We start from the raw sequence: 21,082 nt of genomic DNA, 5'->3' as shown, positions 1-21,082 counted from the left end.
CATTTTGTGCGTCAGGGTACTAGCAGCAGTGAGCTATGGGAAGAGATTGGAAACATTGGAACTACTCTTGTAGCAGAGTTGGTTGCAAGAAACAGGTGCTGAAATGAAGGCAGAGCTTTTGAAAGATCTTTTGTGAGTGTTGGTCCAGATTGTTCTCTAAGGGGGAACCAATACTAATGCTGTAGATCAGTTTTAATTCACCACTAGTAATACTTTCAGTCACTCCACTGGGCCCAGGGTAGCTGAGCTGCACTGCCTGTTATCGAGGTATAAAACGTGGCAGTGGCTGATTTAAGTTCAGAAGCTGTTCATTGGACAGGATGCAAACGTGAAGCTGCACCTTCTATGTATCTACAGGAACACTTAAAGCTTTTGCCTGCTGGGCCGGAGTGAGTCCTGGGAACGATCACTGGGTAAGCATTCAGATTTGTCAGCCTCATACCAGTGAAGGTGTCAATGTCTCAGGTGCAAAGCGCTGACGTGCACACAAGAAGGGCGTCACCCTTAATCGCCTGGAGTTCCCAACAGCAGCCTTTCTCACCAATAACAACGACCAGAGCAAAAAGGGGAAAGGGGCAGGATGAATTCCAAAGTGCAATGAGTAACAAAGGCACAGAAATCACTTTTGTAGAAGAGCAATTTATTGTGAAGTTGAACTACACTTTCTAAGTGCCGTAATGCCATACAAATATTAAACAATTCTGACTGTCAATTAATCTGAATGATTAAAGAGCCCTCACTGACTGTGAAAGGTCTCCATGCTCCTTTATTCTAATCCAGTCAGCGTTATATTAGTTAAATCAGTAAACATCCCCATGTGAGGATTATTGTATGTCAGTGTTACTGGCCAAAAACTGAAAGTGATTCATTTCTTTATGATAGGAGTTTACAGGAGGAGATAAGCGTGGAGATAGAAGGAGAAAAAACATATGTTGGAAAATGTTTCTCTTTCATATATTTCCATATGCTTTATAAATCTTGTGAGGTGTTCTCAAACAAAAGAATCTTAAAGCCATAGGGACAACCAAGAGCAGTGACAAAGCCAAAGTTAAAACCAGCAGTGTTGGGCTTTCACATCAGTTTGAGTGATGGTGAAAATGATCTCACTGGGGAACTGTTAGTCAATACTGTCTTCTGGCCAATTCATTTGATGGAGAAAGCTCCATTTTCCTTGCCGCGAGCTTCCATATCGCTCCAGCTCTAGTCCTGCTACCCCGGACCTCCAGCCTATCAAACCTTGTGTTGTCTTTGGTACAGCAGGAGATGGAGCCACCTGCAGAAACACACAAAGGTGGTGACTGTCAATGAAAAACAGAGGAAGAAGAATGGAAACAGGCCCTTGGGCCCAGCTCACCCATGCCAACCAAGATGACCATCTACATTAGTCTCATTCACCCGAGTTTGACTCTAAACCTTTCCTACCCATGTATAGGTCAAAAAGCCTATTAAATGCCATTAAGCATACCTGCCTCAACTATTTCTCTGGTAGCTTATTCCATTGACACTAAGTGGTCACTTTATTAGACACCTCCTGTACCTAATAAAGTGGCCACTGAGTGGTCTGCTGCTGCTGTAGCCAATCCGGTTCAGGGTTCAACATGTTGTGCATTCAGAGATACTCTTCCGCACACCACGGTTGTAACACATGGTATTTTTCAGTTACCGTCCCCTTTCTGTCAGCTCAAACCAGTCTGGCCATTCTCCTCTAATCTCTCTCATTAACAAGGCATTTTTGTCCACAGAGCTGCTGCACACTAACCCTAACCTTATATAAACTACAGCGACTGTTGTGCGTGAAAATCCCAGGAGACCAGCACCTCCTGAGATGCTCCAGCCACCCCGTCTGGCACCAACAACATGGTCAAAGTTACTTGGATCACATTTCTTTCTCATGCTAATGTTTGGTCTGAACAACAACAGCTGAACCTCTTGACAATTTCTGCATGCTTTTATGTATTGAGTTGCGGTCACGTGATTGGCTGATTGGATATTTACATTAACAAACAGATGTACATAATAAAGTGGACGCCAAGGGTATATGCCATAATCTGCACTAAGTAGTTGTACTTCAAGACTCTTTTAAATAGTTACTCTTTCACTTTAAACCCATGTCCTCTTCTTTACGACATAGAACATTACAGCACAATACGCGCCCTTAGGCCCACGATGCTGTGCCCACCCTTTAAGCTACTCAAAGATCAATCTAGCCCTTATTTTTCAATCATCTGTGAGCCTATCTAAGAGTTTCTGAAATGTCTCTAATGTATTTGACTCTACCAGTATTAGTAGATTCTTTATCCCGGAGAAAGAATCTTGTGGGAATTCACCCACAAGATGCTGGAGGACCTCAGGAAGTCATGCAGTATCCATGGATGCTGCCTGCCTTGCCAAGTTCCTCCACCACTTGTGTCCATTGCTCAAGATTTCCAACATTTGCAAAATCTCTTGTGTGCAATCAGCCTATCTATGCTCCTCATAAAGTCACCCCTCAGTCTTGTACCTTCCAAGAAATAAAAATCCTAGCATGTCCAACCTTTACGTATAGCTCAGACCCTGGGTCCTGACAGAATTCTCATAAATGTTTGCACATAAATGAATACATTTAACAAAACATCTATTGATGGACAAGTGAGATGGAAAATGTTGATAGACAAAATGAAAGGTGGAAGGACGAACAGCAGTGAACGCTAGAAACACTCAACGAACAGATTCGACAGCACTTCCGAAGAGAGGAACAAAGGCAATGTTTCAGGTCCACAACTTGGAGGCAGGGAGTTGGAGGAGTCGGTGTGATGTGGGGAAGACCAAAAAGGGAAGTCGGTGTTCGATTACGTCACTAAAATGATGACGGAACAAAGGGGAAGGGAGAGATGGTCAGGAGACTATACAGTGGGCTAGGAGGAGGTTCAGACTTATTAGCACAGCTACCAGAAGCACAAGCATGCTGAAGAACTGGAGGGCATGGTGAATTTGGAAGGCTGCAGATGCTTATGTGATAGGATAGGAAAATAGAGATGGATAGATCAGATACAGCTATAAACAAAAAAATATAGGTGTCGGTTGATATAGATATACAAGGAACATTCTTACACAGTTAATAGCTTACAGTTGGAATAATGAGAAGGCAACACATTATTTTCCTTCAAATGCCCCTAAATTTTTTTAGGACTTATGTAAATGCAAATCAGGTACAAGAAATGGACTCAGACCTGTTCTATTGTTTGCTAAGATCCTAGCCAATTCCAATGCAACCCTGCATTCCCACTGTCCATGGCAACACTTCACACTTTGTGAGGTCCATCAAGAATCTTGCAATCTTAAGGACATGTTTTATTCTGAGGAATGGACAAGAACTTTGGAGTCTGATAGGTGGAGAGGTGCATTGGACCTGACACAAGGTGGGGAGCAGGTGGAAAAGATTTAGAATCGAACATATTGTAATTATATCAGCAAATACAAATTCTTAGACACAAATCTGAAGCTATCTTTTGTTTCACCACCGCTCCCCCCCACCAACTCTGCCTCATGATTATCTGTTCTTTCTTTCTGGTGGGAGGTATTTGGTACTTCTCTTGATGATTTAATTGGGGCCTTCATATGTTCACCATTTTCATCACTGCCTGTACACAGATGAGAATAGGATTAGGAAAAGGGATTCTTATTTGTGTAGGGGAATATTCACCTGAAAGGAACATCTGTGAGAATGCTGTAACTTCTTTGTGTTGCTATCTAGGCTCCTGCGAGCTTGCCAAAAAAAGCTGTGGACTTAGGGAGTGGGGGAGAAAGTATTGTTCTGCTTTCATTACACTGGTGCAAGAGGTCTGAAAACTTGGGTGGTGAGAAAAGGTCATAACCATGGAATTCACCCAGTAAACCGTGAGCTGATCAATGCCAGATTAGGGAGCATCCTGCAATTTTGACCCTGGGGCCCAGATTACGTGGGTCTTTACAAGCAAAGGCTATTTGTATTGTTTAATTGGCATGATCAGGCACTCATTTCCCTCCAGTACTGGAAGTCTGATCCTGATTATGGTTGCTTTGAACAATTGTGTGCCATGTCGTGCAAGTGCTGACCTCCGTGTAAAAATCAGGCATGCTGACAGTGTCAGAGCTGTTGACTTACAGGTGGGGTTGAGCGGTCATTATCTGTGCCGCACTGTTCATCGTGCCAACAGTCATGCAGTGTGAATTTGCCCACAGTATTCTTAATGACACTCAGCTCCAAATCCCTGTCACCATCTATCATGTACTAAGCTGTATACCTCTAGAATTACTCACCTCCATTCAACACGCAGACTCTTATTCATCAGAATCAGGCTTAATATCACCGGCATATGCCACGAAATTTGTTAACTTTACGATGCAGTATAATGAAATACATGATACATCAATGTAGAGAACAAAGAAAACTGAGTTATATTAAGTTCAGATATGCCTTTTAAATGGTTAAGTTAAAATAAGTAGTGCAAAAAACAGGTAGTGTTCATGGGTTCAATGTCCATTTAGGAATCATATGGCAGAAGAGAAGAAACTGTTCCTGAATCACCGAGTGTGTTCCTTCAGGCTTCTGTACCTCCTTCCTGATGGTAACAATGTGAAGAGGCCATTGATCCATATCCACACCCTCATTCCTGTACAATGCACCTCTTAACTGCAGAAATGTCAAACCACCATTGCTCATGATCCTTCTGTTGTATTTGCATTGCCCCAGACCTGTCCTTTGTTCTTGCTTGTCCCATCGCTGCTTCCTTTAACCTTGCAGCAACGTCACTATTTATCACCTGATTGCTCCTGCTCTGCGCACACTCTCCTTTCCTTTCCTCCTTCCGCCACATGCTCCTCTCTTCCTCTTAATTAAAATCTATAACTTCAGCGGCAAAAAATACATGGGACACTCAGTGTTTGTGGAGAGCTGGACGATTAGCATCCCGGGTCAATGATTCCCCGGGTGCTGACCAGCCTGCTGAAGTTCCCTATTCTTTTGTGTTTTTATTTCAGATTTTCAGCATCTGCAGTTTTTAAAAACTGTTTCATACATTAACATCATGGCATATAACACTTACTTGGGAAAGCCATTTGGAAAAAAAAAAGAATTGGCCGTTGATGTTTTACACCATCCTTGGCCTAACTCTGATAACTTTACTGTGCCTCTTTCACCACTTCCCTGTGTGGGTGAGGATCGTAGCTTTCACACTGGAAAACAGCACAAGAGCCAGCACCTCCTCACTGGCTGCCGTACCCAGCAGTCTTGTTACTTCACTGCATCATTTCATGTGCCATATCTTGTGTTACCTGGAGTGTTTGACTAGTGACAACGTCCTGCATGAGATGGGTTCTTGACTGTGACATCGTACAACCATAGGGAGGTCCACAACTAATTTTCCCTTCTCCTTCTATTTCCAATGCATTCAATTGCAAATCTTTGCCATCTGCACCCAACCTTTAGTCAGGTCTCATGCATCTCTGCCGATCAAACTCCTCTGTCTTGCCAATTCCCCAGAATAAACAATCAATGTAACTTTGGATTCAAAGTTTGTAAATCATCTTCATCGCTGATCTGAATAGCAATTACTGCACCGGACAAGAGCGAGCAGACCTATGTTCAATGTTTTCAGAACAGCTTCTTCCCCTCGCTGTCAGATTTCTGAATTGTCCGTGAACCCACGATAACTACTTCTTTTACACTATTTTATTATAACTTATAGTCATTTTTTATTTCTTTCGCTACATTGCCGCCACAATGCAACAAACTGCATGTCAGATAATTACCTGATCCTGATATGCCATGACTGCTTTTTTGAACCTCCAAAATGAACTTTTTTGTTCTAATTGTGTTGCCTCTTGTAAAAATTGTGTTTAATTGATGTTTATGTTTTTCTTGTGAATGCTGTGCCTCTACTCCTATGTGCCAGTGATACTGTCGCATAAGTGTTTTATTACATGAGCCAGGATTCAGCAGAACAAAAGCCCAACCAACCTGGATGTGCTTGCTGACTGGAGATGCAGGTCGAACTTTCAGGTGTTCAGGAGTAAGCAGTCTGCATTTATTTCTCAGTTTCTCCTGTTCAGCCTCAACCTGAAAGGAATCAAACCACACTGATTGCAATTGGCTTCTCACCGGTACTAAGCACAATGTTTTATATCTCAGCCCGGACTTTGCAGAGTTTCTGTCCACACATTGACCATATTTGAGTTGAGAGAACCTGTGAACATGTTGTGCTTGCACATGTTCACTTGGCAGGGATGCTATGGTAAGTATCCAGCTCCCTTGCCCAGGACAGGCTGAGGAAATGTCGGTTAAAACACAGCTATTGCCCGAGTTGGGAGTTCCAGGTGGACCAGGACTTGGACCAAATGGATCCATAAAGTGAGAAAATATGGCTATGTAACCACTCCTGCAAGGGAGCATGGGACTATATGGAGGCCACTCAGCCCATCATCAGTTTCATCAATAAATGAGATCATAACTGATTTGTAACTCAAGTCTACTCACATCATAAAGTTCCAGAGACGTTCAACATGGAACCAGGCCTTTCAGCCCACTGAGTCCGTGCTGACCATCAACCACCTGTTTACACTAATCCTTCAAAGAAGCTTTATGGGGTGGGGGAATGGAGCACCCAGAAGAAACCCCTACTATAGGGAGAATGTGCAAACTCCACTCAATGTCAAGACTAAATCCAGATCTCTGGAACTGTGAGGCAGTGGGTTTTTTTTGCTGGACCACTCAGCTGCATTCGTGCTTAGGAAACACCCAACAATGACAATCATGGAATGTTTGATAAATGTAGCCTCAAGTCTAAAGAGTTTTAGGTTTCCAGCTGTGTGAAGGAATGGTTCTCAACATTATCTCATGTAGTAAATTCACAGGATTCTTTCCTTTTAAGCCCCCAGCCCAAAATCCCTTTGATGAACCATTTCAGCCAGTTCTGAGGGGGGCGGGGGGGTCTTCGTGGTAGCCAATATTTGTCTGTGACTTTTGGAATTGGTGGTACAGATCCAATCCTTATCCCTTCTGCAGTCTCTTCCAGACACCAGAGAGTTTTGTTCAGCTTCTCCCAATCCCAACCCTGAACTTTCTAAAACCGTGGCCCAACCAGGGATGAGTCTCTTCCGTCTAATACAGATGGTGAATGGGATCATTCTAAAACTGTGCACAAAACAGGCACTGAAAAAGTCTGACAACTCCCTCAGTTCAAAACAGCAAGCTACTTCCACACAGGAACTCAGCAGTTCAGGCAGAGGGAAATAGAGAGCTGACACTTCGTGCTGAGACACTCCATCAGGGTTGCTTGGATCCCTGGATACTGATTGTTGTGGTAGTTAATGGGTTAATGCCACTCAATTAGCTACTTCTCACATGGGAGGAGTTCACATATTGTACAAACTGCGTTATCAATAAAGTTCAGTTGAATAGCCGTGCTGGTGTGGGTCTGCACTCTCTCTCATAACAAACACAACATGGTGTCAGAAGTCATTGATTATCGATGAAATCATACTATAGACCAAGCAGGAGGTCCAATAAGCAAGATTCTTCTTGTTCGCACATATCTACAAAACAAATCCAAAGTTTTATCAACCTACCCTGCCAATGCTAGTTGCTAACTGCATGTGCACGAGCTGAGACCTGGCCAGGGTTGCTGGGCAATGCACCCAGAAGAGGATACATGGTAATAATCTGTGAACCACTAGCCTGGGGAAGTACACAGAGACACAGGGACAGCAGAGAAGTCAGTCAAGCTCTCAGGGAGAGAGAAAAATATGTCCAAATAAATAAACTAATAAATAAGCAAACAGGAAAATAGAGCAAATATCTGCAGTGCCTACATCTACTTACCTAATAAAGACGCCCCATCCCGAGAGATTTGACTTCACTAAACCAGGGGACTTTAAGAAATGGCTCAGACGCTTTGAGGGATTTAGGGTTGCAAGCATTCTCACTCAGGCTTCAAAAGAGCATCAAGTAAGCACACTGATACACTGCATGGATGACAAAGGAGATGACATCATGGGTGGATTAGGAATGACAGATGCTCAGAAACAGAATTACAAAACAGTGCAGGACAAATTCAAAGAATATTTCACAGGAAAGCGAAATGTGATATACGAGAGGAAACAAAGTGCAGCCAGTAAGACTACAGAAAGAGGTGACAGTAGAGTTCAGCTCAAACAAAACAGACAAGAGCAGGTAAACACAGGTAAACACAGAGCGAAACACAGAGCAGGTAAACATCCAACTGCAAGAGATGCGGCAAGTTTCCATTCCACGTCAAAGAGCTCTGTTCAGCAAAAGAAGGGAAATGCCACCAATGCAATAGAGTTGGCCATTATAAAATTGAATGTCACTCAAAAAGTTACTCGGCAGGTCAAAGACCATGATTCAACGAAGACAAAGCTTTCTCTGGGGCTCTACATTCAAATAGACAAGACTGGTGTACTACCGTTCATTTTCAAAAAGAGGCAGTGACGTTCAAAATGGTCACTTGGGCAGATGTCACAGCTATCCCTGAATGTCTGTTCACAAAACTGGTGAAGAAAGCAGGTATTACGTTAAACCCAACAAAGAAAGTGCTCATGGGGCTTGGGAAACATAAACTCAGTGTGAATGTTTACTTCTTCCATCCGTAAAAATGAGAAACAGTTAAAAGAGGATGTCTATGTTGTTCAGAATTTCTTCTCACCACTACTGGGATGACACGCCATCGAGAAGCTGAACCTCATTGCAAGGTTGGATTTGCTAAACAATGTTCAGTGGTATAAGTACCCGAAGTTGTTCATAGGCCTGGGGACACTGAAAGGAGAGTACTTTATCCAACTGAGGCCAGGATTGATGCCCTACTCTCTGACCTCAGCAAGGTGTTTATCAGTTCTATTGACGAACAAAGTGAAAGTTGAACTTAAGAGAATGGAGGTGATCAACATCATAACTAGAGTGAATGGACCTACTGACTGGTGTGTGGGCATTGTTCCTCTTCCCAAGCCAGATGGTACAGTGAGGATCTGTGTCAGTCTAACAAAATTGAATAATTCAGTGAGGCAGGGGTATTTTATTCTGCCCTCTGTTGAACATACATTGGGTATGCTGGGTGGTGCAAAGATCTTCACAAAACTAGATACAAACTCAAGGTTCTAGCAGATCTGTTTAGCTCCTGAGTCACAACAGCTCACAACCTTTATCACACCATATGGACGTTACACCTTCATCAAAAGACTCCCTTTTCACATCGCATCAGCCCCTGAACTCTTTCAGATGAAGATGAACTACATTTTAGAGGGACTGGAAGGAATGGTCTGCCACATGGATGATATACTCATCTTCGGAGGGAGGCTCAAGTGAGGAACATGACTAAAGAGTGGAAGCTGCCGTGGAGAAACTGAAACAGGCTGGAATCACCCTGAACAAAAAGAAATGTGAATTTGCAAAGTTGGAGATGAAGTTCTTAGGCCACCTACTGTCCTCAGAGGGAATGCAACCAGATTCAGACAAACTGGCAGGAATTCAGAACAGTGAACAGCCTATGAATGTATGGTAAACCAGCTGGGAAAGTTCATTCCAGATTTAGCAGAGAAAACAAAGCTACTTCATAATCTCCTCTCTCAGAGAAATGTTTGGACCTGGGACACACAACAGAAGTCATTCTCATCACTTAAAGTAGAGCTTATCTTCCCACTAACAGTGGCGTTCTTTGATTTGAACAGAGCAACCAAGGTCTCAGCAGATGCCTCTTCCTCTGTCTAGGGGGAGCGCTGATGCAACTCTGTAGTGGTGTATGGAAATCTGTGGCACGTACATCAAGAGCAGTGACTGACTGAACAGCAATATGCCCAAATCGAAAAGGAGACACTGGCTCTTGTGTGGGCTTGTGAACACTTCAGTTGCTCCTTGACTGGCACTAAATTCCTACTTGAAACTGACTACAAGCCATTTGTCAGCCTCCTCAGCTCAAAACACTTGTATGATTATCTCCACATCTGCAAAGGTTCAGTATGAGGCTTATGTGATACTGTTACAACATTGAACATGTTCCCAGAAAGTCGTTCACAACACCAGACACTCTGTCGAGGATGCCATGCAAAAGTGATTAGAAGGACGCTGATTCTGCCCTCATGGAAGATACCGAAATCTCCTTAGCTCAGGTAAGTGAGAGTTTTCCTGCATCACAGAGTAAACTGCATGAAATTTGTGCTGAGTTGAAAAACAACCAAATCTGCAGCAAGGTCATGCAATACTGTGAGCATGGATGACCAGTTGTTCCAAAAGGAGCTCATGAACTCTGACCTTACTGGCTTGAAAGGGACATACTTGCCATTCTTGATGGTTTCCTGCTGAAGGACTCCAGACTTACATTTCTGCTTCTATGCGTGTCAAAATCATCATTCAAATCCACCAAGGACAGCAAGGCAACCTGTATGGTGGCCTGTTCTGAGCACATAGCTGGGACATTATGTAAAGCAATGTGCAGAAAACTGCACAAAGATCATTCTAAGCCTCTCTGTCCCACAGAATTCCCACACTTTCCATGGCAAATTGCAGACACGGACATTTCTGAGCTGAAAAGAGACAAATACCTTCTCACTGTGGATGCTACTCACGGAATGTTGAGGTGTCCAAGCTGTCCTCTCCATCCTCGGCAGCAGTTATACAGCATCTGAAAGCTGTATTCACTCACCATGGAATACCAGAGACACTTGTGTCAGACAGCGAACGGTCCACAGTTCAGCTGCTCAGAATTCAAAGCCTTTGCTAGGGACTGAGTTCAAACACCAGCCAAGCAATCCACAGTACCCACAGGCAAATGGAAAAACAAAAAGAGCAGTGTGAACTGTTAAGGGTCTCCTACTGAAGGCAAAGGACCGCTACAAAGTACTCCTAGCTTATTGCTCCACACCTCTTGTGAATGGCTACAGTCCATCAGAGCTGTCAATGGGCCTGAGAGTGAGAACAAGCCTGCCTATTCTTCCTCCCCTTCTCCAACCTCACTTATTGGACTTAACAAATGTGGTGTGAGAAAACAAGGAGCATGTGTGATCTCAGACACAGAGCAAAATCTTTTTCACTGATCGGGAGTGGTGAAGCCGTGTGGGTTTCAGACTAATTCACCAAAGGAACAATAGTCCGAAAACATACACCACGATCATTTGTGATCAGAACATCACAAGGTGAAATCAGGTGGAACAGGTGTGCGCTCGTGTGCCTTCTAAATCCACAAAAGGCAAAGAAAGACACAGACAGGCCTGATCCCTATGATGAGAACCACATACCCGGGGGTGAAGACACCTGTTCAAGAATCTCCATCCCCCTCCCCTCCAACACTTCCAGGAACCTTTACCAGATCAGGTTGTTTATCTGTCCCACCACAGAGATACAGTAAACCCCATAACAGCTTAGGGCAAGTGACGAAAGAGGCAGAATCACCCTCTCACTTTGCCAGAGTGTTCAGGTAAACTGCCCTGACCTCCATCACATTTAGTGCTTTTTTAAAACAAAGGAGTTCTAATGTTGAAAACATTTCATAAAATGAGACTGTTCTTAAAAAAAGAATTGGTGAAAAGGGAGGAGTTAAAGTGAGAGAAAGACTGTTGAAAAAGAGAGACAGTTAAATTGTTGATAATTCTCTTTTATGTTTATGTAAGGAGCATAGGTTCTGTACTCTGGGTAAAGTGAACTGAATCACTCAATTTCAGTAACTGTAATTTCAATGCAGTTCTACACATGCCTAGTTTTTCTTTATTCCATAAGGTGAGATTTTGTGGTAGTTAAAGGCTTAATCATATGCCACTCAGTCAGCTACTCCCACATGGGAGGGGTTCACATATTGTACAAGCAGCGTTATCGATAACGTTCAGTTGAATAGCCTGCTGCTGCCTTGCTGGTGTGGGTCTGCACTCAGTACCAACACAACAGTGGTTAGTCAGGAGTGTAAGAACGGTGTTGAAACTCCTGCAGCTGCAGGGGAAAGAGCATGGCATCGGGGAGGTGAGGCTGAGAAGGGAGGAGTTCTGATGAAGGAACTTGGCCTGAAATGTTGGCTGTTTATTTCCCTCCATAGGTATGTCTGACCTGCTGAGTTCCTCCAGCATTGTGTGCTCCAGATCCCCAGCATCTGCAGACTAACTTCTGTCTCTGTAAACCGTTCCCACAGTGAGGGGGCCCAATTAGTTTTCCCTTTCTGGTGATCCTAAGAGGAATTACCTGATTGCGCTGGGTCACCAGAAATCCCCATCTGTTGGCCCATTTCTTGGCAGCCTCTGTCTCCGATTTGATTAAGTTTGTCCTGAAACAAATGGTATGATATTTCAAGTAGGTAATGTGTGAACTTCTTCCCTTCTGTTTTGTAGTTTAGTGGCAGGTTTACCTTCCTTTCTGCTGTGGCTTATGGAGCCCTCTCTTGCCAATTTTGGTCTTCTGCTCTCACCGCCAGCCTTCTCTTCAAACAGACCAGAAGCAGAGTTCCCCTCATCCTCAACCTTCACCGTGCCAGCCTCCATATCAGCACAATCTCCTTCACCACTTCCCCCACATCAGCACAATCTCCTTACTCACTTCCCCCACATCAGCACAATCTCCTTCACCACTTCCCCCACATCAGCACAATCTCTTTCACCACTTCCCCCACATCAGCACAATCTCTTTCACCACTTCCCGCCCATCAGAACAATCTCCTTCACCACTTCCCCCACATCAGCACAATCTCCTTATTCACTTCCCCCACATCAGCACAATCTCCTTCATCAATTCCCCCACATCAGCACAATCTCCTTCATCAATTCCCCCATATCAGCACAATCTCTTTCACCACTTCCCGCCCATCAGAACAATCTCCTTCACCACTTCCAATGTTCCCTCTAATTTGTAATGACAGTGTAAAAATCTTATGCTATGCAATTTTTTGCCCAGTGACAACAACCTGAGCCCACTGAATAATTCCTTCAATAAAAACATTATAAATAAGCCTGTTCTAAAATCTGCGGGCAAATCATCGTACAATCCACGTTGTCAGCACCACCCACATCAGAAACCGGAAAAGGAAATGTGATTGTGTATGATCATGAAAAATACTTAAATGGGCCAACAAGGTGGAGGGCAACAACCTTTTGTGATAGATAGATAGATAGATAGATAGATAGATAGATACTTTATTCATCCCCATGGGGAAATTCAACTTTTTTCCAATGTCCCATACACTTGTTGTAGCAAAACTAATTACATACAATACTTAACTCAGTAAAAAATATGATATGCATCTAAATCACTATCTCAAAAAGCATTAATAATAGCTTTTAAAAAGTTCTTAAGTCCTGGCGGTAGAATTGTAAAGCCTAATGGCATTGGGGAGTATTGACCTCTTCATCCTATCTGAGGAGCATTGCATCGATAGTAACCTGTCGCTGAAACTGCTTCTCTGTCTCTGGATGGTGCTATGTAGAGGATGTTCCGAGTTATCCATAATTGACCGTAGCCTACTCAGCGCCCTTCGCTCAGCTACCGACGTTAAACTCTCCAGTACTTTGCCCACGACAGAGCCCGCCTTCCTTACCAGCTTATTAAGACGTGAGGCGTCCCTCTTCTTAATGCTTCCTCCCCAACACGCCACCACAAAGAAGAGGGCGCTCTCCACAACTGACCTATAGAACATCTTCAGCATCTCACTACAGACATTGAATGACGCCAACCTTCTTAGGAAGTAGTCGACTCTGTGCCTTCCTGCACAAGGCATCTGTGTTGGCAGTCCAGTCTAGCTTCTCGTCTAACTGTACTCCCAGATACTTGTAGGTCTTAACCTGCTCCACACATTCTCCATTAATGATCACTGGCTCCATATGAGGCCTAGATCTCCTAAAGTCCACCACCATCTCCTTGGTCTTGGTGATATTGAGACGCAGGTAGTTTGAGTTGCACCATATCACAAAGTCCTGTATCAGTTTCCTATACTCCTCCTCCTGTCCATTTCTGACACATCCCACTATGGCCGTGTCATCAGCGAACTTCTGCACATGGCAGGACTCCGAGTTATATTGGAATTCCTTTGTGTGCTAGTAGCAAAAGATGTGTGCACACGCACACCTTAGAGGGAACATTGATCACTTCCTTTACATCAGCTCATTGTCCTTTGTCACTTCCTTCAGCTCTATCCCACCTATTTTTGCCTTCCACAGGGACCACTCTCTCCACAACTCTCTGGTCCAGCCAGCCCTCCCCACTCACTGACAACCCCGCTCCTCGACCTGAGGCACTCTCTCCGGCAGCTGCTGGAGGTACAGCATTTGTTCTTAAACGTCCTCCCTCATCACCATCCCGAGACCTAAACAGCCCTTTCAGGCACAACTAAGATTCACCTGCATCTCCTCCACCCTCACTTGCTGCCCCCGATGTGGCACCCTCTACATCAAGTACGGACTGGGCAACCGATTCACAGAGCACCAACCCTCTGTCCCCAACTGCTTCCCACGTATTGGTTTACTGTTGTCACATGTACCAAGACGCAGTGAAAAGCTTGTCTTGCATACTGTTCATTACATAGTGCACTGAGCTAGGTCAATGTAAAGCAGTAACAATGCAGAACAGTGTAGAAGCTATAGAGAGAGTGCAGTGCGGGTAAACATTAAAATGCAAGGACACAACGAGGTAGGTTGTGAGGTCAAGAGTCCATCATTTCATACAGGAGGTCTATTCAAGAATGGAGTAGAAGCAGCCCTTGAGTATGTGGGAGTGATTTCAGGCTTATGTATCTTCTGCCCAATGGGAGGGTCTTTAGTTATTCCAATTCCCCCTTCCCATTCTGAAATTTATTTGCCCGTTCCGGCCCCGACACCCACCTGTCCGTACCGGCCCCGACACCCACCTGTCCGTTCCGGACCCGACACCCACCTGTCCGTTCCGGCCCAGAAACCCACCTGTCCGTACCGGCCCCGACACCCACCTGTCCGTTCCGGCCCCGACACCCACCTGTCCGTTCCGGCCCAGAAACCCACCTGTCCGTTCCGGCCCAGAAACCCACCTGTCCGTTCCGGCCCCGACACCCACCTGTCCGTACCGGCCCCGACACCCACCTGTCCGTTCCGGACCCGACACCCACATGCCCGTTCCGGCCCCGAAACCCACCTGTCCGTTCCGGCCCCGACACCCACCTGCCCGTTCCGGACCAGAAACCCACCTGCCCGTTCCGGACCAGAAACCCACCTGCCCGTTCCGGACCAGAAACCCACCTGTCCGTACCGGCCCCGAAACCCACCTGTCCGTACCGGCCCCGACACCCACCTGTCCGTACCGGCCCCGACACCCACCTGTCCGTTCCGGCCCCGACACCCACCTGTCCGTTCCGGACCAGAAACCCACCTGCCCGTTCCGGACCAGAAACCCACCTGTCCGTACCGGCCCCGACACCCACCTGTCCGTACCGGCCCCGACACCCACCTGCCCGTTCCGGCCCCGACACCCACCTGCCCGTTCCGGCCCCGACATCCACCTGCCCGTTCCGGCCCCGACACCCACCTGCCCGTTCCGGCCCCGAAGCCCACCTGCCCGTTCCGGCCCCGAAACCCACCTGTCCGTTCCGGACCAGAAACCCACCTGTCCGTACCGGCCCCGACACCCACCTGTCCGTTCCGGCCCCGACACCCACCTGTCCGTTCCGGCCCCGAAACCCACCTGTCCGTTCCGGCCCCGAAACCCACCTGTCCGTACTGGCCCGATACCCACCTGCCCGTTCCGGCCCCAACACCCACCTGTCCCTACTGGCCCGATACCCACCTGCCCGTTCCGGCCCCGAAACCCACCTGTCCGTACCGGCCCCGAAACCCACCTGTCCGTACTGGCCCGATACCCACCTGCCTGTTCCGGCCCCGAAACCCACCTGTCCGTTCCGGCCCCGACACCCACCTGTCCGTACTGGCCCGATACCCACCTGCCCGTTCCGGCCCCGAAACCCACCTGTCCGTTCCGGCCCCGACACCCACCTGTCCGTACTGACCCGATACCCACCTGTCCGTTCCGGCCCCGAAGCCCACCTGCCCGTTCCGGCCCCGAAACCCACCTGTCCGTTCCGGACCAGAAACCCACCTGTCCGTACCGGCCCCGACACCCACCTGTCCGTTCCGGCCCCGACACCCACCTGTCCGTTCCGGCCCCGACACCCACCTGTCCGTTCCGGCCCCGACACCCACCTGTCCGTTCCGGCCCCGAAACCCACCTGTCCGTTCCGGCCCCGAAACCCACCTGCCCGTTCCGGACCAGAAACCCACCTGCCCGTTCCGGACCAGAAACCCACCTGTCCGTTCCGGCCCCGACACCCACCTGTCCGTTCCGGCCCCGACATCCACCTGTCTGTTCCGGACCAGAAACCCACCTGCCCGGAAACCCACCTGTCCGTACCGGCCCCAACACCCACCTGTCCATACTGGCCCGATACCCACCTGCCCTTACTGACTCCCCCCATTGCCAGAGCGAGGCCTGACATAAACATCCTCATCTTCCACCTGGTAACCTACAACCCAGTGGTATGAACACTAAATTTTGCAGTTCCAAGCAATTCTTACTCTTGTGTTTCCCACTCTCTTTTACCTTCTAAACCACCCTGGTCCCTCCCTTTCCCGTACAGCCCTCTTAAACCCACCCATCACCCAGTTTCACCCCCTTCCCCTCCTGGTTCCAAACACCGACCAGCCACGCACTTGACCCGCTGTACCCCCTCAATTCAGGAACACCAGCACCCATCCCCACGATACACTAAACCCCTCTGTCCTCACCCCGGCCAAGTCCCGGCTACCCCTTCCTCCCCGCACCTCGGCCACCCTCCGGCCATGTCCCGGTCAGCCTCACCACTGCCTGTCGGCCGCTACGAAGTTGTGGGTTTTGATGTCGATGCCCGAATTGCCGGCCATACCACCCGGTCGGGTCGGGTCCGGTTCGCTCGGCTTGGCTGCCCGTTGCCGCACACACACCAGACAACCGCCCCTTTGTTCCGCCCGGTATCCGGGCAACGGAACGCCGCCCCGCTCCCGACTCGAGCGGGCGGGAGGGAGGGCCCAACACGGAGCAAAACACGACCCCTAGTACTGACCAAACACAGACAAAACGCAATGAAACTCTGCCCTAAACATATTCCACATACAGCTCCAAGCACAGCACAAGCACTGCCCCCAAACACAGCACAAATACAACTCCAAACACTACTCCAAAGTGTTCACACTGCTGGAAACACAGCCCAAACACTGCTCACACACTGCCCCAAACACACTGCAAACACAGAACAAATAGACATCTCCAAATACAGCCCAAACACAACTCACACACTGTAAATACAACTCAAATACTGCTCTAACCAAAGAAAAAATAGACTACTCCAAATACAGCTCAAATACTGCACTTAACCCAGAACAAATACCACTCCTCCAAATACCGACCAAATACTGCTCCAAATACAGACCAAATACTGCTCCAAACACAGAACAAATAGACTGTTCCAAACACAGCTCACTCACTGCTCCAAACACAAATCACATGTTGCTGCAAACACAGAGCAAATGCCACTGCAAACGCAGACCAACTAGAGCTCCAAACACAGTTCGCTGCTCCAAATACAGACCACCATCATAAAATTTAACAGATTTTAGTCAGATAATGGCAAGGGAGAGAGTGCGGATGGGAAGAACAATGTGGAGGACGAGGATGGTAGTTAGGAAAGGTTAACTGACAAAGGATGATAAAATCTGACAAAGGGCGATAACATGAGCAACCAGGGCTCTAAAGGAAACAAAAGATGGGGCTTAAAAAGTAGAAATGGAAACAGCGCTATCATGTGCACTGACAAGCACGTGAACAGGTAGAAACAGAGGGAGGTGGACCATGCGCAGGCAGACAGAATTAGTTAAATTTGGTTGGCATGGATATCGTGATCGATAGGTCTGTTCTTGTGCGGTACTATTGAATGCAGTATTACCCAGAAAATAGCTGTCCTAAAAAATGAAACCAGGCATAGTGATGTAAAATTGGCGAACTCTTGGCACAGAGAGCGAGAGAGAGAGAAAGAGGGATGCTGTGCTTAATACTGAGTGTGAAACCAACTTTGGATATTATATGCTTCAGTCAGAATCTCCTGTCACTGCTCCAAGCTCCTGATGATACAAGTTTTGCTTGCTCAACCATTCCTTATCAGATACCCCTCCAGTCCAGATATCAGTTGGATCAACCTTCTCTGAACTGTTCCAATACACTATTATATTGAGTCTAAGAATTTTTAGTCTCATCCAGAACCTCAATGATTCTTTTCTGAACAAAACACACAAAATGCTGGAGGAACTCAGCAGGCCAGGCAGCTTCTATGGAAAAGACTACAGTCGACGTTTTGGGCCAAGACCCTTCTCCAGTCCTGCTGAATGTTTCTCAGCCTGAAACATTGATTGTACTCTTTTCCATAGATGCTGCCTGGCCTGCTGAGTTCCTCCAGCATTTTGTGTGTGCTGCTTGGATTTCCAGCACCTGCAGATTCTCTCTTGCTTGTGTTTATTTACTGAAGATTTTTTGTGTGACAGCTCAACAGTGGACTGATTTCAACGAGGGGAGATTCAGATTTATTTATCACGTGTACATCAAACCATGCATCATTTGCGTTAAGAACCAGCACACCTCAGGATGTGCTGGGCAGCCTGCAGGTATCAGCACGCGTTCTGGTGCCAACTTAGCATGGCCACAATGCATGATGGGAAGTGCGCTAACAATGAGTCCTTCAGTAAGAGGACCTTTTCAAATTGTTTCACCACACTCCCCCTCACCCCGATTGTTTGAGACTTCCTCCATAGTTCAGTCCCTGCTCTGTCACAGAAAATCTAAATACAAACGCACAACACACGACCAGTCAGGAAGTCCACCTGTTAGGGCATATTCTGGAGTTCGGGTATATAGCAAACGTTAGCCTTCCTGAGTTTCAGTCTTTGTCTATTCCAAACTAGCTCCAAGCAATGTGAAGTTATTGTTACATCCCTCAGCCTCCACTGGGAGCCAATGACTTGAATATCAAGTAACATCATGAGCTAGAAACAAGAAGAAACCTTCTATTCTGGAAGTGCATAAAGGATCCTTTACTTTCACTGGCAGTAAATGTGTTGATACAGTAACCGTGTGGGACCTGGGGGAGGCTCATCTGAAGCACTAGCCTTAGCATAAGGGTTTTGAACAAAGGGGCTTATATCTGTCCGGTGGGTTGTCTGCGATGCTAAGTTGAATTGAAATTAAGCAAACTACAAAGACATAAGGCATGAGTTGGCTATGATTGGTTAGGAAACTAAATAAAATGTATTAACACCAACCCAGCAATATCCAGCTGTTAAAGAAGTTCAAAGTAAATTTATTATCAAAGTGCATATACAGGTATATCCCCATTTTCTTGCAGGCATACTTAATAAATCCAATAGCCATATACCAATGAAAGACCACATCAACAGTGTGGGCAACCACTCTGCAAAAGACAACAAACTGTGCAAATACAAAAAAGGGAAAAAGTTATATTCAAGATAATTTTAATAAAGATAATAATAAAAAATAAATAAGCAATACACTTTGAGAATATGAGATGAAGTCCTTGAAAATGAGTCCGTAGGTTGTGGGAACATTTCAGTGATGGGGCAAAAGAAGTTGAGTGAAGTTATTCTCTCTGGTTCAAAAGCCAGATGGTTGAGGGGTAATAACTGTTCCTGAACCTGGTGGTGTAGGTCCTGAGGCTCCTGGGTTTTCTTCCTGATGACAGCAGCGAGGGGGAGGGGGGTCCCTGATGATGGATGCTGCTTTCCTGCAACAATGCTCCATGTAGATGTACTCAGTGATGGGGAGAGCTTTATCTGTGACGGACTGGGCTGTATCCATTACTTTTTGAAGGATTTCCCGTTCAATGACATTGGTGCTTCCATACCAGGCTGTGATTCAGCCAATGATTATACTCTCCACCACACATCTGTAGAAGTTAGTTTAGGTTTTAGATGTCATACTGAATAGTTCATAATTGCACTTATGTGCTGGGCCCAGGACAGATCCTCTGAAATGGTAACTTTGAGGTATTTAAAGTTGCTGACCCTCTCCACCTCGGATCCCCTGATGAGGACTGGCTCATGGGCCTCTAGTTTCCTCCTCCTGATGTCAATAATCAGCTCCTTGGTCTTGCTGACATTGAGTAAGAGGTTGTTGTTGTGACACCACTCAGGTAGAATTTCAATCTCTCTCCTATATATTAAAAAACTCGCAACATACGAGGAACGTTGTAACGCAAGCAGAAATCCAGCAAGAAAAGTGATCCAGTGATCCAGCTGTGGATAGAATTGTATTTGACCAGGGAGAAACATAGCCAGAAAAGCAAATAGTCCAATGATTGGAAAAATGTGATAATTACAACATAGGACACAGAATGTGGAACACGGAACGTGGTCAGTGCAAGAACAGGCCCTTTGGCTCACGATGCCGTGTGAAACTCATTAAATTAGTTATTTAAAGCCGACTAAACTAGTCCCTTCTCCTTACACATAGCCTTTGATTCTCTACATATTCATGTGCCCATCTAAGTTTCTTAAGTCTCTCTCTCATATCTGTCTTCACCACCACCCCTTTACTCTTGGTGTTAAAACATTTGCCCTGCAGATCTCTTTTACACTTAATTCCCTACGTGCTCTCTAATTTAAGACATTTTAACCCTGCAAAAATGATAACATCTGTGCCCCTCATATTCATGCACACTTCTATCAGGACTCCTCTCAGCCTCCTCTGCTTCAGAGAACACAACCCCTGTTTGTTCAACCTTTCCTCATTGCATGTGCTCTTTAATCCAGGCAGCATCTTGGTCAACCTCTTTTGCACCCTCTACAAAGCCTTGAAGGGACTAGAGAGTGTGGGTGTGGAGAGGATGTTTCCTCTGGTGGGGGTATCCAGAACTAGAGGGCACAACCTCAAAACTGAAGGGCAACCCTTTAGAACAGAGGTAAGGAGGTTTTTTTTAGCCAGAGAGTAGTAAATCTGTGGAGTGCTCTGTGACAGACTGCAGTGGAGGCCAAGTCCGTGCATATATTTAAGGAGGAAGTTGATCATTTCCTTTCTTTTTCT

At 46.2% G+C, this 21,082-nt stretch overlaps 1 protein-coding gene across 4 annotated transcripts in view; it reads right to left on the bottom strand.

The window, feature by feature from the left end:
• Positions 1-636: 636 nt before the first annotated feature.
• Positions 637-21,082, bottom strand: part of LOC140735911 (ciliary microtubule inner protein 1-like) — a 121,704-nt gene continuing 101,258 nt past the window's right edge. For 2 of the 4 annotated variants that reach the window (XM_073061508.1, XM_073061509.1), the window contains 3 exons: positions 12,194-12,275; positions 5,978-6,076; positions 637-1,273 (listed from right to left, as the gene is read on the bottom strand). In XM_073061508.1, coding sequence (XP_072917609.1) covers positions 1,118-1,273; positions 5,978-6,076; positions 12,194-12,275 — 337 coding nt within the window. In that variant the 3' untranslated portion in view covers positions 637-1,117. Of the gene's footprint in view, positions 1,274-5,977; positions 6,077-12,193; positions 12,276-16,819; positions 16,994-21,082 lie in introns of those variants that run through there. The other 2 variants (XM_073061510.1, XM_073061511.1) reach the window with 2 other exon arrangements.

Source organism: Hemitrygon akajei, chromosome 11, assembly GCF_048418815.1.
Source record: "Hemitrygon akajei chromosome 11, sHemAka1.3, whole genome shotgun sequence".
In the NCBI taxonomy this organism is placed as follows: Eukaryota; Metazoa; Chordata; class Chondrichthyes; order Myliobatiformes; family Dasyatidae; genus Hemitrygon; species Hemitrygon akajei.
This window is presented reverse-complemented; position numbering and strand designations above follow the sequence as displayed.